We start from the raw sequence: 19050 nt of genomic DNA, 5'->3' as shown, positions 1-19050 counted from the left end.
CAAACCTGTAATTTAAATAAAATCAGTATTGTTTTGCAGGATAGCTTTAGCATATGGTATAGAAAGTTTGGAATCTTCTACAGGAGCATTGCGACCACTGCGATTGATCTATTGTAGTGATTTGATCTATTGTAGTGAAAGTGGTGTAGTTTGGCATAGTATAGCAATAAAAAAGAAAATTGATGCCAAAAATAACGTACTAATGTACGCTACTAGAGGTAAGCAATTTTTAGGTAGGAAATTCGGTTGAAAGAAACTCGAACGAGCCGTTCGAACTGGTGGTGATTTGGTTTTTTTTCTTCCGCCACTCATTTTTAGCCACTGAAATATACGCTGGAAGTAAATTCTGCATTGTAAATTATAACATGATTAATATAAATAATGCTGGACTGAACACTTACCTGGTATACACTATTCTGGCAGCACAGTAAAATAAATGCTAATATGTAAAATAAAATTTCAAAACAAACGAACATGTGTTGCAAATTGCATATATTGAAGCGTTTCTGAAATGTTTCCCAAAGGAAAATATCAGGGACGCAAACCAAAACAAAATAATCCTCCGAAGATATGCAAAAAGGGAACCAAACAGAGCTAACGAGCAAAATTCTTATCGCCTCGATTTCTATAATAGAGCCCATAACTTGCATACAAGTTGCTAGAATTCTTTACTAGGATGTACGGTTCCCGAAAAAATCGCTCCAGAAAAAACTGCAACCGCTTAGAAAAAGTGTAAGGTTACAAGTAGGCTAGAAATATTCTGATGCAGAAAAACATCATGGGTATAAGCAAGGAAAGTGAAGTGGAAGGTAAAACGTAATGTCAGAATTGCCGTTCAGACGTATCCCGTAAGTTTGAATTTATTTACATAGATGGTATCCAAACAACACCAAAAATTGACTACAGTTTCGTCGGCACGGTTGATTGCTGTTATGAACCAGCACAAAAAACAAAGCTGCAAATTATGCGCCAGAGGCGGTACCACGATCAAAAAATTCCCTGAATAAATCATATCACATTAGCCGAGCCAGCTGGCGGAAGCATATGAATAAAGGTTACTAGGTTACTATTTTCAACGACAACTGTTTATTTATTATACTGCTTCAAATACCTTCGATGAAATCAATTGTAACCATACCAACGTAAGTAATAACATAAACAAATCCAAACTTTTCGTCTTGCCATTCCTCATACGTCTTTTCTAAATAAAGTAAATTACGAGCCACCTGTTAACTCCTCCATCTTGGGTATAAGAAAAGAAGGAAAATGAAAGGTGGGGAGATTTTTAATTCTGTGACGTAACAGATTTTTTTACTTTTCTTATAATAGTCCACTACATAGGAAAAGTGTTGCTATTAAAAGTAAAAATAAGCAGATGAAATGAACGAACTAGTTTTTTTTTTATAAAATCAGTGCTAGTCAAAATCTTAAGGGCCCAAATGACATTTTAACAGAAACTGAAATATTAGTTTTGTAAAGAAATAAGAAAAAAATGTTCGGTCCTTTTCAAGAAGTAGTCTAATTCTTATTTAAAGATTTCAAGTATGCAAAGTTGCTTAAATGACCCATGCTTGTACACCCACAACGTTTTACTGCTCTCTAAGATGGTGCTGCCAACTCCTAAGACGAGTTGGCATGAATTTCGAACTGAAAGAATTGATAAGGGTCAGAATTTTTAAATCAAACTAATATTTATTCCTCTACTCTCGAAACGAGACTTCATAAAGCCTGCCCACGTTAAATTTCAGACACTTTTCTTTCAGTGTAGTTTATGAAATATTCCACTTACTTGACAGCTGAAATCCTCCTCTTTATTTCAATGTCCAACATGTTTACATTCTTCTTCAGTTTGGTAAAACGGCTTCGAATCAAGTGGAAGTACGCAAACGCATTTTGCGCGAACGGCAGCAAAACTCAACACTGTCGGTACGCGTTTTCGCCAAAAAGCTAAAACTGCCGAAGAGTACCGTGTTTAGTGTGTGCAAATCGTTTGATCAGCGCTTAGCTGTGGATCGGAAGGTCGGAAGCGGAACAAATCGAAAAGTATGCTCCCGACAGATGGACCGGAAGGTGGTTGCCATTATTGAGAAACATCCCAACCTTTTAGTTAGAAATGTGGCTCGAATGGTTGGAAAATCAAAATCATATGTACAAAAAGTGAAGCAGAGGCATGGACTGCAGGCGTACGAAGTGAAAAAGGTGCCCAATCGTGATGATAAGCAAAATTTCACTGCAAAAAGCCGTGCTAATGTGCTCTACACCCAGTTTTTGCAAAAACGTTAATGCACCATAATGGATGATGAAGCTTATGTTCTCGAAGACTTCAAACAGCTTCCCAGTCTCGCTTTTTATACTGCAATGCGAAGGAATGCCGTAACCGAGTGTGTCCGGTCCAAGGAGCAGTCTAAATTACCCAAAAAGTACTTGGTTTGACAGGCCACATGCAGTTGTGGCCGAAAATCCAAATCTTTCGTCTCTACCGGCACTATCAACAAAGATGTCTACGAGGAGGAATGTCTCCAGAAGCGGTTGCTACCATTCATAAGAAGCCACGACTCTCCAGGGTTGTTTTGGCCAGATTTGGTCTCTCGTCACTATGCAAAATACATCCTGGAATGGTATAATGCACATGAGGTCAAATATGTGCCAAAAACAGCAAATCCACCCAACTGTCCAGAGCTTCGCCCAGTGAAAAAGTGCTGGGCTCTGATTAAGCGAAAACTATTAGAAACTAAGAAGAAAGCGAATGGCATTAATGATTTCAAGAGGAGATGGAAAACAGCCGCCGCCAGCATATCAGAGGATACTGTACGCAGACGTTCCCAAGAAAGTTCGTGAATTTTACAGACAGCGTAATTAACATCGAAGTAAGTTTTCCTTGTTTTAGATATAAGTCTATTTTACTGAAATAAACAATCGGTTTTGCTGTATTACGTGAATTTTTGTTTTACTGGCATCATTTTGGTTTCCGAAATTTAACGTGGACAGGCTTTGGTTTCAATCACAGCATTTTTTCATTCTTTTGCGCTGATTAATGGAAAACTTCACAGTTTTTTTTTTACGGAAACGCAATCTGTCCGATCAATCCAATGGAAGTGCTTCAAACAACTTTACAAATCCGAATAGCTGAAATCTTCTCCAACTGTATATGTCCATCAAAGATAATGAACGAAAAGTTCCCGGAAAATGAAGAAAGATTATTGTGAGGGACGACAGTTCTTGCGAAAATGCAAACAATTTTCATGATTTTCCATTTTTTTCAGATTTGTTTTATTCTTTCTCTTTAACTATTCGAAATGTCAACTATACTTTGTATACACATGAAGGAATCCAATCCAAGTCGCGCGAAAAAAAATGTTGTGTTAATGTTTCAAAAGTTTCCGAAAAACTCAGTGAATTGGATCGCAGAAAATCAATGTCTTTATTACGCCAAAATTTGCGGGAGTTGTTATAGCATAACTTCCAGGTTTTGCTGTTAAATTTACAAATGCTCTAGAAACAATAGTTTTCAGCGTTCAAATTAGGAAATATGACATTTTTCAGAGTTCAAAAACCTAGCGATCGAATTAAAGCTTAATGACATTTTCTCGTTTGTAGCAAACTTGGGATGCTATTTACAAAAGAATAACTCACTACACTTCTTTTTTTCATCTCTCTCCGAATCAACCAATTCTTATTTAACTTATTGTAAAACGTAAAAACAACGTCTAAAATGGCATTTCTAAAGTAGTCCATAAAACTGATGCTGTAGATTTACCCGAGAGAACATGGTGATTTTTCTATTCGCAGGACAGCAGCTGTGGGTTCCACCACTTTAACGTCTACGATCTCTGTCCCTTGCGCCATGCTTGGACGATCGATGCCGATCGCTGTTGTTGTGCCTGCTTCCACTACTGCTATATTTATCCCGCTTATCACCGCCGTTACCGTGACTGCTGCGGTGATCCTTACTGCGATAGTCTTCCCGATCATAGCCTCGGGCACGGTCGCGGTTGTGATCGCGACTGCGATCACGGTCTCGATCTCGTTCTCCTTTCGAGGGACGATCCCGTTCAATCCCATTGTTATAGCGGCTATCGCGGTCGTCTCTTCGTCGATCGTACTTTTTCTCGCTGTTATTTAGGAAGAAAAAACAATTTAGTTGCTATTCATGAAATTATGAATTTTAACACATACCTCTTCTTGTACTTTTGTGGAGAATCCGGCGTAACCGAGCGGGATCGCGAATAGTGCTTGGTTTTCTTCTTTCCGGCTAATGATTTCAAAGGGGTACGCGATCGATGTCGTGTCTTCTTCGTTTTCCTTGAACCGCTCTTTTCGTTATAGTGCGGAGGGGAGCGTCCGGTCGCAAGGGAACGTGATCGCGAGCGTGATCTCGATGCCGACCGGGACCGAGACCGGGACTTGGAACGCGACGATCTAGTGCCCGAACGAGAACGCGAGCGTGAGGGCGTGCGGGAACGTGAGTGTGATCGTGAACGGGATCGTGGCGAACGCGAACGAGATTTCGAGTGGGATTTTTTACTGTCCTTTTCATTGTTGTTGTTTCCGTTGTTGTCGGTGCCGCTGGCTGTTACGGGTAGAGTACGCGAAATGAATCCACCCCAAGCGTTGTGGGATCCATTGTTACGGTCGACAGTGACCACGGCCGGTGGGGTGCTCGTTTCCGATCGATCTTTCTTCTTTTGTTCCTGATATTTTTTCTTCAAATTTTCCACCGCATCTTCCAGTGTTTCAGCGTTTGGCTTGGCCCGCTTGTAGAGAGCCATGATCCGATAGCAAACATCCAGAACGTCCTCCTCGGTGACGCGAAATATCAGAAACCATTGCGGATTGTTGGGCAACGCAATGTTCTGCTTCCTAGCGGTGAGATAAATACACGCACAGGCGATTGTCTCCGGCTGATAGCGTACGAACACATCCGTGCGGAAGGAATCGTTCATGAAGTTCCAAGCCATCTGCATCATGTTGTGGTGTTTTTCCAGCTCGAGATATTTCAGATACATCACGATCAACTTGTGCGGATGCTTCACGTGCACACAGAACCCAAGCTCCTTCAGCACTCGCCGTTCCGCCTTAATTACCTGTGACTTTAGGTTGATGTAGTGCTGGTCCAGAATCATCGGCACCAAGGGTCTATACATAATACGGTATGGGAAAATGGGGGGGAAAGAAAAGAGAAGAGAAAAAATTATATAGGCTTACGCTGCCTCAATCTTTCTCCGTGGCTGTTGAGCTGAGCCCTCTCTGAGAGACGAAGCGGTACGGGGTCACTCCCACAAGGCGTTGGATTTTTTCGTCACATTTCCTGCCTGTCGGTGCCTCTCTACCACTGATGAGAAACGTGGACACGACCGGTACGAAGATCCGTGTGCCAGGTGGTGGTGGTTTGAAAGTTTGTCACTTAATTTAAGCCGAACAAAAATGTATTGTGCAAAACGATCCATCTGGAGGCATTAGTAGAACATGGATGAAGATGAAGGATATCTGTAGCACTCTGATGAGCGTTGATGTTGCTTGATGTTTTCTCTGGTAGCAATATTAACCGCTAGGTAACCTGAAAAGGTAAACATTATTTGAAGAGTTGGTGAAACAAAAAAAGGACGCTATTATAGGAAGCGAACACATTTTTAATCGATTTAACAAAAAGTTTTGTCAACATAACGAGACCATTCTACAGGAGCTTTGAATCATTACGACAATTTGGTACACTCCAAATTGTTATATAATCAATGTCAGTTCATTCTATAACTAAAAGATTAAATGGCATACTTCGCATCTCCCACAAAAAAGTATGACTTCCTTTTTTGGCTCAACAGATCATATCTTATTAGCGTAAGAACATCCTTTCAAAGAATCCACAATCTTCGCCTTTTGAATAAACTGCATTGGCACAATAAGCTTCAGCTTCATAATAAAAGAAAGACTTTTAGCATCTGTCCGTTCTTACTCTTCTTACTGTCCGCTACTTACTCTTCGGTTCACAGAATTATCCTACAGATTTCTCATCCGTTGGAAGATCATGAATCCATTGGTGATTGATAACTTCGAAAATCTACTCCAACTGATTCCTCAGTCAAGTTTTATGTCTTTATACCATGAGTACCTTACCCACGACGTGCACCCTTCACCAGGCATCTCCAACCAAGTTTGCTTCCCATACTTTTGCAATTCCTCTGTCATTTTTGATCTATCCATGTGACAAAAAATCCATGGAATCCCAGATCATCTACGCTCCGATTATATTCCGCCGATATTTTCGGCAGAATATGGGAAAGTTAGATCTGATAAAATGTTCTTTACTGACGGTTCATTCATAAACGGGTCCACTGGCTTCGGCATCTTCAATGAAAATTCCAGTGCCTCTTTCAAACTCAAAGATCCTTGTTCCGTGTATGTCGCTGAACTGGGTGCGATATACTACGCACTGGGGATCATTGAAACATTGCCCATCGACCACTATTTTATTTTTTCAGACAGTCTCAGCTCAATAGAGGCAATCCGCTCAATGAAGGTTGATAAACGCTCATCTTATTTCCTAACTAGAATAAGACAACTATTGAGTGTTTTGGTCGAAAAATTATTCAAGATTACTTTAGCAAGGGTTCCCTCTCATTGTTCGATTCCGGGGAATGAGAAAGCGGACTCGCTAGCTAAGGTGGGCGCTTTAGAAGGCACACTTTTTGAAAGGCAAATTGCTTATAATGAATTTTTCCACATTCCTCGTCAGTACACGCTCGTAAGTTGGCAGCGCATGTGGAGGGGAGATGAGTTCGGTCGTTGGTTACACACGATTATTCCTAAGGTCTCGACGAGTGCATGGTTCAAGGGATTGAATGTAGGTCGTGATTTCATTCGCGTGATATCTCGGCTTATGTCCAATCACTACAACCTAAACGCGCATCTCTATCGCATTGGGCTCGCAGCAAACAATCTTTGTGATTGTGGCGATGGCTACCACGACATCGAGCATGTTGTCTGGTCGTGTATCCGGTTCCATACTGCTCGCTCTCAGCTCTCTAGAGCACTGAGAGCACAAGGCAGACAATCGGAGATCCCCGTCCGGGATATCTTAGGTAGCCGTGATCCTGATCTTCTGCTTCATCTATACCTGTTCCTCAGAAACGCCGATGTCAACGTTTAATGATGTTTCCTTCGTTGTGTCCCCGTCTTATATCCCTCCTATCCGATCGATAAACTTTTACTTAGTCGCGGCAATACATACACACACTCTTTACAGATACACGGGCCAAAGGTTGTGCAGTCCACTGATCATTCAACAAGAGCCAAAGGTTGTACCGCTCATGACAACTCTACACGAACTGATGATTGCGCCGGCTAGTGACCATTCTATCCTGGATTCCTCGAGTCGAGAAAGACGCACCACGCTAGATATGAGGTACAGACTAGGGGGGCGTTGCTGATTAAGGGTCAGCTGCATCCCAATAGGAAGTATCCCGTGTCGGGCACACGTACAGAGCATTGGAGACAGCAACATCCGTATTACGAAAACACTTGTAATACTAACCTCGAGCCAACCGCGAGTAATCGGTTACATATTACTAACATAGATAATAAGAAAAATGGTCAAAGTATTGAACTCCCGGCCCCGTGAGGCTAACGTCATATGAGCATTGATAAAAATATATATTTTGGAAAAAAAAAATCTGTCCGTTCTACTACTTTTCAACCGTTTGGTCAGTGTTCGGTCAATAGACCAGTCAATGTATTCATTTATTTATTCATTCACAATGATGCTACAGCCCATAGAGAAATCGGATCTTATTCACAACATTGTTCCCTCAATGAACCTGGTCCATAGCTACAGTTCTCCAGCTCCTGGCCGTACCTTTTCCAAACACCTCGGTCGCTGGTCGCTCCTCTTCTTCTTGTTCCCACCGGATTCGATGCGAATATCATCTTTGTTGGGCTGCTGTCCAGCAATCTTGAAACAGCCTTGGCGACAATCTGGATGTTGGGTTCGCCGCAGAGTTGCGTAGTTCGTGGTCCATTCTCTTTCTCCATACTATGTTTTTCTGTACACCACCATATAATGTTCTGAGCGCTCGTCATTCGGAAACACCAAGTGCTTGTGAAACCTTTACGAACATCGTCCATGCTTCGTGTCCATAGAGAACAATTGGTCGAATCAGGAAATTGTAAGGGGTTGGAGTTTGTTAGACCTTAAGGATTTGCGGAGTCCATAGCAGGCGTGACTTCCGTTGGCTATGCGTCTTCGAATTCACGGCTGTTATTGTTATCAGTTTTCATCAATGAGCCATGGTAGACAAATTCCTCTACCACCTCGTCGTCGATCTCAACACTACTACCAAGAATAGTTCTATATCAGTCCCTCCTGCCAGCATGTATTTATTATTTTATAGACGAGTTGATCCCAAGCCCAATCGAAGCAGAGCAGTTTCATCAGAGTATTCAAGTTCGCTACCGTCGCATGTGTTTTTGTTGTCTTTATTTGAGAGACTTTTAGCCGTGGGCTGGTTCGTCTCTGGGAGCTCATCGCATGTGTTCTTCCGATTTTGTCGACGTCGTTGGCGAAGCAGATGAACTGATTAGACTTTTTGAAAATCGTGCCCCGCATGTTGAAGCCCGCTCTCTGCATTACATCTTCTAGCGCCTCGTTGAAGAGCAGACAGAAGAGTCCATCGCCTTGTCAAAGTCCCCTGTGAGTCTCAAAGGATTCCGACAGATCGCCTTAGATCCTCACACTGCACCGATCATCGTTGCGTTGTAGTCTTTTCAGCTTTCGAGGAAAGTCGTGTTCGTCTATGATTTTCCATTGCTGTCGTCGATTTGATTGTACCATATGCGGCTTTGATGTCGACGATGATGTGGCGCGTAGGGACCTGATACTCGCGGCACTTTTGGAGGATCTGCCGCAGTGTAAAAATATGATTCGTCGTCGAGCATGTATCCGGCCTAATAACTTCCCCTAAATTTGTTTACTATTGGCGATAGACGACGAAAGAGGATCTGAAACAAAATTTTGTAGGTACCATTGAGGATCGTGTGCAATCTCACAGAAATTCCCACAATCCAGTTTGTCACCTTTTTTAAAGATGGGGCAGATTACCCCATCTTTCCACTCCTCCGTTAGATGTTCCTGACTATCATGGGTGCATACATTCTACAATTTTCTCCGGTCTCCCTCATATTGCTGCCTTCACCTTCCGATCACCTCGCGTTTGTTCGTCAAGGTGCCTCCTTCCTTGTTCCTGAATTTCGACCCGCGGCATAAAGCTTTTGTGCGAGGCGTTTATTTTCTTGTAGAATCTCCGCGGCACTCTTTCTCTTCCAGGCGTCGTTTTTTCTCGAAAGAAATGTGTTTGCTGCCTTCGCCTCAATCGGTATCGTTCTACGATTTGTCGAGTTTATCCTTCTCGCTCAAAAGTGTTCGGCACTCTTCAAATCATTCGTTCCGTTGTCCACGTTATTCATACCCGATGACGGTGTCTGTTGTGCTGCTAATTGCTAATACGGTTAGTCTGCCCACGGTAACGCAGCAACCAGACGCTGCGCGCATGTTGCAGCAACGTTCGGCTCATGCAGTCGTCGCAGGTGGTACCGTGGTGAGCGCTGATGTCTTATGTTATTGACAACTGCCAGTTTAGAACGCAATCGATGAATCGATTTTAACGCCACGATAGGTGCTGACGTCGATGATATCTGAGAAGTGTCGATCGTCGATCAAAACTTGGTCAATTTGTGTTTCCGTGTGCTGAGCTGATCTCCAGGTGACGGCATTAGAAGCTATGCAGGAGGAAGGTGCTATCTATGACCATGTTCTTGGAGGCAGCGAAATCGATAGGTCTTAAGCCGTTTTCGCTGATTTGCGGATGGATGCTGAACCTAAGAAATACCGGTCTGATGTTGAAGAAGTGGTCTCTTCTTTCGTTCACGTTGACTGTACCTAGCTCGTGTTTGTTGTATGTTGCATTTAAAAGGGTAATGAATAATTGATTAGCTCGATTGATCACATTTGTATGCTTTGCAGCTTAGCTATCTGACAAAATACTGGTATGGGCATGAATTGTCAGAACCTTTTTCTGCTTTAAGTTGTAAATATTGGTGCAAGGGTAAAAGAACATCCAGGGCTTTCGAACTTGTGCTGGCCATTGCTCCAGTGCTTGCTCAGTATGCCAGACGTTGCAATGGTTCTGGTCTGGGTCGACCGAGTAGATCAAGTGAATCATTCATGGTTTTAGGCCTCATTTTTTTGCTAAAATATTGCTACAATCCCAAAGAGCCATGTGGACTTTGGAGATTGCATACTCCACATGGTCCTTCCAATTCAGCTTTTAGTCAAGCATGACACCTAAATGTTTGGGATGATATGCCAGATTTGAACAGCTCCAATTGACTTTCTTTTGGAATTGATAAATAAAACGTAGAAAGAACTCAAAAATATGCCTACACGCATGTTTTCGTCCGCAATGGCGAATGTTCCGGTTAACTGCCGGAAGGCGGCTCGCAAGGGCGTAGAATGTTTTGCAAGTGAGCTATACAATTATCTCCATGGGAAATTTATAAAACTCAATTATCTGTCTTCGTTGTATTTTATCACCATCCGAAAAAATCCATTTTTCTAATGCACACGTTAGTTTAGAGTTGTTTGCATTCTATTGGAAATAGCACACTGACATTTACCCTTCATTAAAATGATTACGTTATCAGTGAATCCATTGGCTTTGTATCCTAAATTAGTTAAGTTATTAAAAAGATCTTCGACAACTATATTCAACCAGATTTAGCTTGTGTATTTTGGGCAATAAAAAGTTGGAAATCAATGCACGATAGCAATGATTATTGACTGCAACGTTGTTCTCATCTGCATCTTTAAAACAAATACGGGCCAAGAATTTATGGCATTTTTTGGGATGCATTGGCAGCTCTTGTATTACTTGAGGGGCTTAGAATGAAAGGGCTGTAAGTGATTTGATCGATTTCTCTACATCGACTCTCTCTTTTGGTCACAGCTTAGCAGCAAATATATTTCCAGCTGTATTTTACAATGTGGATGATAGGTCAGAACCTCATCTATCGGATTCTATAGCAAACTCTAATTGGAACGTTTTTGCAATTGAGTTATTAACTAAAGAAAAAGTTGATGAAGAGAAATCGATCAAATCACTTACACCCCTTGCATTCTAAGCCCCTCACTTGTGGTCCAAATGGACCAAATACGCGAATTTTGCTCATTAACGTATTTATTCAACCAAAAATGTGCTCCATTGCTAAAGACCATCCAATTTTCCCATCAAAAAAGCGAATCTTGCACTATCTTTTCTAAAGTTCATTCACCGAAAATACGAAGCCGGCTTCAGTTTTTGAACGAGCTGTATCTCATACGGCTTAAAACCAATATCTTTGCGTAAAATCTTCCACGTAGTGGAATAACACATTCCCAGTTGTTGCAAACGATGACGAACGGATAAATCACGATCTTCAGCAACACTGGTGGCTACTGCATCAATATGTTTTTCTATGAATGGCATTATTAACCTTTTTCCCACTCTTCTTCAGTTTAGCTTTTATGGTAACCTAACACATTTCGATTGAACGGAATTGCGAGCAATTTGGGGGGGTTCATCTCTTTCTCAGCGAGGTCTACTACGTTATCACGATACCAATGTTATGCATTCTTACTGTAGTGACAACTCGCCAAATCCGGCCAAAGCTGGACGAGAACCTAATGAACGACAATACACGTTTTTTCATGCATTCTTTAATGAAATGCTGTTCGATCATATTGTTGGTTATGGTGAAAATCTAAGTCATCCGGCTAAAGTTGCAGATACCCTGCCAGATCATCAGCTTACCGGCAAACTTGTCCGCGAAAACAAATTTATATTGTTTATATTTTTTATATTATTTTTATTTTGGGAACATCTCCCCGACCCCATGCTACATAAAACCTCTGTCCTGGAAGTTGTTTGAAGCCTTACTTAAAATATGTTTCATCGTTCAAGAATGACTCGGTTGAATTTGGTCAACGCCCGATTATACAATTTCCGAGCCTGCGTTTTTCGCCATAATGTTATGCTCTAAGGTACTGTTTAGTTTCTTTATAGCCCGATACTCGAAGTTATTCATTTTGGCTAAACGTCTTTACAACATGGCCTGATTCACAATGTTTCTCCGATTAACTCAGTTCTTGGTTATCTTTTGACGTAGAACTACGTCTTTCATTAAGGGTGTCAAATCAGAAAACAGGTCACGTTTTTATGAAATAAAGTTAACGGTCATAACTATTTTTGCCGCGAACGGATTTTGGCGATTTACATACTAAACGAATCGGAAATTCCGTAAGATTTGTTTAATATGCCATACAATAGAATCCCCTGGTTAGTAAATGGTTAAAATTCATGAAAACTTTAAGTGTTTCTATTTTCCCAGACATTTGTTCTGTCCATTTGAGTGCTTTCCCGAACAGAGATATCAATAACGAGCAACTTATCGACGACCAACGGAGGGGAAATCGTAGGATTTAAAGTCTCCGTGAACAAAGGGAAAGGAGAAGAATGGAGGGGAATACTTGCCTAGAGTATAAACAGTGGATCTCGCTGAGGCAAACTTTCATTCGGCATCGGACTGTTGAGTAATCCTGTTCACTTTGCTTTCGCTGTGCTTCGATCTAAGATTGGACCCCACCAGTGGTAATCCAACTTGGAAATCGTCGTTTGATTTTTCTGTTCGTTTTTCGCGTTATTCGTATCGTGTGTTCTTCTTTCCGCGTCATAAATTGGACGCTTCGCGTAGTGTGCGATGAGCAAGAAGAAGAGGAAGGCAGGCTCGAGCCCTGCAAAAAACGAACGCATTGCCAGGGGCAATAAAATTTCGAGGTAAGCGTCATCTAATGATGCACGCGGTGTTAGTGCAGTGTGAAGCGCTCGCACTGAACCGAGCCTTCGCAAATGTGACACCGCACCGAACAACAGCGAAGTAGGCGATTTCGGCGCGTCGGTCGAAAATGTAAACGCCCAGGCAGCAACCAAAATCAAGCTCCCTCCGCTGGTGGTGAAGGCGGTCGCTCTTGACAAACTCATCAGCGAATTCGCATCGATGGGTGTTACAGCAGAGTACAAGCTGTGTGGCATAATTCAGTCTTTTTCCAAGCAGTTAACATTGTTTATTTTCCGTCTTCGTAAGGGCTTCGTTGGTGCCTTTGAGAATGCATCAATGCATTGAACTGACGTTATGGCGAAGCAGACGTTAAGGTTGTGGACCAAAAAATTATTTGGTAATACCAAGCATCTTGAATGTCTTACTGGAATGTTATAAGTTATTTGGGTTCGCGTGCCAATCGCAAAACTGCCTTCAACTAGGATTGCATTGCTACTGTTTTCGAGGTTGTCATAACCAAAAAGAGTATTTCTCTTGTTTAGTCATCAAGAAAGTAAATGTTCTGGAATTTTGTATGTGATTAGGTTTTGCTTGCCAGTAGCATAACTTCCTCCACTAAGGGTGACAGCTGCGCATCTCTCGAGCATGAGAAAGTAATGCAGCTCTTTTCGAGGCCAGTAATATTAACAGAAGCGTTTCTTTTGAGAATAGCGCAAAATGATGAGAAATGTTTATATTGCTAGTAGTTTCAAGCCACCAATGTATGGCTCTGTATGCGTGCTATGGTGAACGCTTGTTTGGCGCTTGGTTTACGCTTAGTTTGTACGAACGATATCTAGAGGTGCGATTCCTTTGAGGCAATACTAAATAACATGTAGCATGATATTTGATACTTGCCATTGTGTTGTCATTGTTGTTGTTGCGGTGCCAAAGATATATTGATGTAGTTATGAGATATGGAATAATGGTGCTGGTGCAACATGTATATAATCGACTGTAGCCGAGTCTATGTCAATTTCGAAAAAGGCCACCGGAATAGCCTTCGAGGTAAATTTTCAATGCATTGACATGAAATAAATTGCGACATACGATTGTTTTGCGAGGGCAAGAATGAATCATCAATCAATTGTCGTCAACTGATTCTACAATGAAAAAATCATTTCAGAGATTATTCTACTAAGCAGTTGTTTCTAAAATTTCACAGCATTATAGAATAATATCCGAAGGTATAAACAAGCGACTTATATATAATAACAGCGTAGTTCTACGTCAACAATGCGGTCGTATCTTGAACACAACCTCCTATAATTTTTTTTTAATTCCGCGGGCACCCCGTGCTCACCAAGTCCTGTTTCGATTGCTCAAACCACCATGCTCGCTGTGCTCCTCGTCGTCTCGTACCAGTCGGATTCCCGGAGAACGCCATTTTTGCAGGATAGTTTTCCAGCATTCATGTAACATGTCCTGTCAAGTGTGTCCTTCCAGCTATTGCCGCCTTATGAATATTGGGTTCACCGGAGAGTTGTGTGACCTCGTGGTTCATCCTTCACCTCCATACGCCGTCCTCCTGCACACCGCGGAAGATGGTTCTCACGTCGTTCAAAGACTACGAGTGTAGTAGGCACGACTCTCATTGATAATACATTTCCGGTTCTCGCAGCTGGTATCATTGTCAGACGTTACCATTGAGCCAAGGTAGACAAATTTGTCCATTACCATTACCAAATTGGTCCATTAATTAATCACCGTCGATCACTACACTACTGCCCAATCGGATCGTGTCGTGCTCGGATCAAAAAGGGTTGATTCTCGATCCAACTCTCTCTCTGTTTTTGTTGAGTCTGGTGTCTGGTGTTCAGCTACCGTTTCAATGTTCTGCCTACAATATCTACGTCATCACCGATGCAAATGAATTGACTCGATTTGTTGAACATCGTTCCACGAAAGTTAAACGCCGCTCGTTTGATAACAACCTCCTCCACTCCACCCTCCTCACTCACCATATAACAGAAAAGAAAGACCTTGGCGAAGTCCCCAGTAGGACTCCAACGAATCAGATAATTTACCCCATATTCGCACACAACAGTGTATTCTCTCCATCGTAGCCTTGTTCAGACTGGTCCGACTCCTCACTAATCTGTTCGTTAGTGACGATAGACGACGGGTGATAATTCGGGAAACCGATTTGTCACCTTTCATGAAGATATTTGCCCAAATAACTTAATTTTTTCACTGTTTCCCAAATTCTGACAATCAGTCGATGCAGAAAATTAGCTGTACACATCCTTCCCTTTAAAACTTTTTCGAGTCTATCTCGAAAGGCTCCGCTTCGACACCATCCTTTTCGGTTGATATGCTGTTCTACAACTGTTTGATTACATTTTAACTCCACCCATTGTTGGGGGTGACACATCTGTATTATTTACTGTCTCAACGTAAATCCTTCCCATCGTTATCGTGGTGCTCTGCTTGTACGCCATTCAGGTGTTCATCGAAGCGTCTTTTATAACTTTCGGCCACTTCACGATCGTTCGTCAAGATATTCCCATTTTCATTCCGACACATTTCTGCTCGTGGCACACAGTTTTTCCGAAATGTACTGAGTTTCTGGTAGAACTTTCGCGTCTCATCAGAACGGTGCAGCTATTATAGTTCTTCCCACTCCTCCGCTTTCTGGCGGCACTTCTTTTTCCGGAGAAGTTGGTGTCGCCGTCTCCGTTATATCGCTCCACGCTCTGACGGCATTAGCTCCTGCGTAGCGTTCTCCTCGTGTAACATCTGCTGACATCCATCATCGAACTACTCGTCTCGTCGTCTTCGTTCCTAGCAACCTAGCGACCCAATAGGGTTGATGACTCTTTTACTATGTTCAGACAGTTCTCAAGAAGAGCCTGACTGAATTCGTTCTCTACCCGGCAGCACAGCTCCGAGCGAAGGCGCATAGTTTTCGGCGTCATTTGCTTTCTTCAATCGCGCAAGATTGAACCGCAGCGGGCATCGGTTCCGAATGTTGTTTACAACGGAGAATTTTGGACACATCTCAACCATCACTAGGTATTGACCCGAATCTATGTTAGCGCCTCGACAGGTTCGATTGGTCGATAGGTTCTGATGTCAGTTAGGTCCGAGAAGTAACATCTATCGGAACATGGTCTATCTGAAATTGTTTGATTTGGTGACTCCAGATGTGCTGGAAATGGATATGGAAACCAATTACGGGGTTGAACTCTTCCTCTTTACCGATCTGAGTATTGAAATCTCCAATAATTATCTTGATGTCATGTTTTGGGCAGCGATCACATTCGCGTTCCAGCTGCGTTACATTCCGTATGATGCCTCAATATTTTCGTAGAAAGTTTTTTTTACCGATAATAAATTTCCACGATCCAGTTTTCATGGCTAGTCATCATCCGCATTAGGAATGTACCGATTTTTGTTGCGAGTCAGCTGAATACTGAATTTGAAGTATGACATTCAAATCCGATCTCGATTTTCCATTTCTTCCGTTCGGTCAGTAAATACGTCTGCTGTTGGATTGTATTAGTTTTGTTTTGTCAATTCGCATCAATGCAGAGATACTCAGAACAGCGTAAGACAATTATTAAGCCAATGATGATGAAATCAGGAAGGAATGACTCTATAGTTCGCGCCACACGGTGGGTACCGAGAATTTATTCATGGCTGAGTGTGTATGTCCATCTATTAGCTCTTTGTCATTTTTTCGCCAAATGCATAGTTTCTATCGAATTATCTTGCATAACTTCCACTTCCATTAATATCGATGAAACAGATTTGGTCTTCAAACTATATACAGGAAGCGTAATAGCATAGTTCGTTTAAAATCGATAGCAACCCTTCCACGTGATGCGTGAGTCCTCGTCAATCTTCCGAAATATATAAACGTCGTTCGAGGATGAGCTTTTTCTATTCTGCATTTGTCAAGACCGATCGGAACTGCTTCCAATTGGGCCTCTGAAAATATCTTCTGAATTGTATTTTTTTTTCGTTGGCGATTATGCCAGATGAAATAGACTTTACTATTTGTGTATTTGTAAGACTACTGATCACTCATCAAAAACAGAATTTGAAGTAGTCGCATGGTTACAAGTTTTTAATTGCGAGAATTCGTACTCTGTAGAAAGATAAAATATGTTTTTCTCCTATTTGTTTTTGAACATACCTTTCCTTCCGAATTAAACTAGTGATGAATCGTATCAGCACGATCTAAAAGAAACCACAATTAGTGCTCTAGAAAGCTTGTTCCTCTAATGATACAAATTACTTATCATTCGCTGCTGTCGTTTCCTCCATCGCATTATTCTCAGCATAGAACCATTGGGACATCCAAAGCAATCCAGCATTTGACACTACATACCATCGCGCACAAGCGGTTGAAAATATTGATAATTTTTTGGATGTCCGTCATCTCACACCAGAGCTATTCTCAACTGACAAAAACAACATGTGATAGAATGGAAATGCAAATTACTGTTCAAACTTTAAACCAGATCATTCCGGATCCGCTCTGCAGTGTTTCCTCTTGCTGTGGGAAGTGATGGATATCCAAAAAACTATCGCTACTTCCAAGCCGCCTGTGGTGATTGGAAGCCATTCGTTGCCGTTTCATACCTTCCGTCGCTACACGTTTTTTTGTACCATTATTTGTTTCAAACACGTACACTTTTTTACATTTCATTTTAAACTAAACTAAGAAAACTCGGTTTTGCACAATACATTTTTGAACGGGGGTTTGGCTTTAGTTTTGTTTTGAGTAAGATTGCGTCTTACCTACAAAACTACAATTGAAATAGATTAATAAATGCTGTCCAATCAGGAGGGCAATAGCGAAAGGGCAGACGCGAGCAGCTCTTTCGAGTTGCGGCCGGATACTTACTTCTGTCCGCGGACCTGTTTGATGTGGTGGAACACATTGATCACATCCCGAATGCGACGGGGTGCTTCTTCGATCTTGGACGCCAGACAGACGCAGCTCATCGCTGTCGCTTCCATACTGTGTCGGACGAAAGATTTTGAATAGAAGAAGCGCTGGAACAGTACCTGTCCGGTTGCCATTGCCACCTAGCGAAAGGCGATTTTTTGAGTGCCCGGGATTGAAAGATGGGAAGAGGGAGCAAAAAAATATGTTATTAACTGCACGAAAGAAGCCGAACGCTGAAAGCTAGCAAAACATATTAAGTAGTACTTCTCAAATGAGAATCAATAATACCAGGAAAGACATACAGAAAAGAAAACTTTCCCGTGAGTCATACGATTGATCTGATCAAGTTGCGAAAACAACTGTTGTATGTTTTGTTAATTATAATTTCCATCATGGAAAAGATTATTGACACGGCATGGCATATCGGTAAGATCAAAAATTAGAAATTTGGTAAGATGACTTTGAGTGGAAATTTGTTAATCGATGTGAAATTCCAAGTTTCCCCCTCAAACCAGACAAACAAAACACACATTCAAATGCCAGCTGTCACTATACGCACCAACCCAAACACACGTAAACATCCTCTAAAAGACGAGGTTCAAAATGGCGGCGAAGAAAACCAGGAAAACGATTACAAACGCTGTTCGCCTTTTTCCCCTTTTCATTGCAATGATGCTCACCTGAGGCAACTTCAGTAGTATTCCAGCCGTTTGGATCAGCTCACATCCGAGTATTCGTAGGTCAACTTCCGTTTCTCGATCGAGACCATCGGCCTGTGAGGGCGTTAATTCGAGTTTCGGATCTGGGAGCAGACAATTTTCCAGCGTTAGAACAATTTTCCCATAGGATCGTTGTTGCTGCTGTTGCTGTTGGGTCTGTGACCCTGACGAGGATGTCGTCTGGGACGTAGCTTTGGTCGAGGCCGTTTCCGTGGAAGTCATTATTGTGCCAGTGACTGTCTTCGTCGCGCTCATTTCCGTCGGTGAGCACTTCCGTTTCCCTAGGTTTACCAACCAATCTACGCACTAATTGAGCAACCAGTGGGATGCTCTAACGGGGAAACGAAAAACGGACTGGCGAGAACAGGATTCCAGCTGCTACACACAGGAACTTGCACTCGCGTCGATCAAAGAAAAAATCGCACAACACACCACCTTGAGGAGTGATGAAACAAAACGAGCTCTGACATATTCTACTGTCACGATTGAAACAAGGCGCCTAGAAGTATATCCTAAGGTGGGCCAACTTGC

General features: G+C 42.0%; 1 protein-coding gene across 1 annotated transcript; it reads right to left on the bottom strand.

The window, feature by feature from the left end:
* Nucleotides 1–3397: 3397 nt before the first annotated feature.
* LOC129767631 (cyclin-L2-like) lies at nt 3398–18983 on the bottom strand. Its single transcript, XM_055768705.1, has 4 exons — nt 18481–18983; nt 17756–17940; nt 4177–5136; nt 3398–4112 (listed from the first exon to the last, which is right to left on the bottom strand). The coding sequence occupies exons 1-4, from the start codon at nt 18772–18774 to the stop codon at nt 3815–3817; spliced, it is 1737 nt and encodes a 578-aa protein (XP_055624680.1). The 5' UTR covers nt 18775–18983; the 3' UTR covers nt 3398–3814.
* Between the last annotated feature and the right edge of the window lie 67 nt (nt 18984–19050).

The sequence above is a fragment of the Toxorhynchites rutilus genome, chromosome 1 (assembly GCF_029784135.1).
Source record: "Toxorhynchites rutilus septentrionalis strain SRP chromosome 1, ASM2978413v1, whole genome shotgun sequence".
Classification (NCBI taxonomy): domain Eukaryota; kingdom Metazoa; phylum Arthropoda; class Insecta; order Diptera; family Culicidae; genus Toxorhynchites; species Toxorhynchites rutilus.
This window is presented reverse-complemented; position numbering and strand designations above follow the sequence as displayed.

Coding starts and splice junctions, on each gene's coding strand:
- LOC129767631 (XM_055768705.1), bottom strand. CDS start 18,774: ATGAGCGCGACGAAGACAGTCACTGGCACAATAATGACTTCCACGGAA. Junction 17,941..18,480: donor TACTACTGAAGTTGCCTCAG/GTGAGCATCATT, acceptor GCCTTTCGCTAG/GTGGCAATGGCAACCGGACA. Junction 4,113..4,176: donor CCACAAAAGTACAAGAAGAG/GTATGTGTTAAA, acceptor CCTAAATAACAG/CGAGAAAAAGTACGATCGAC.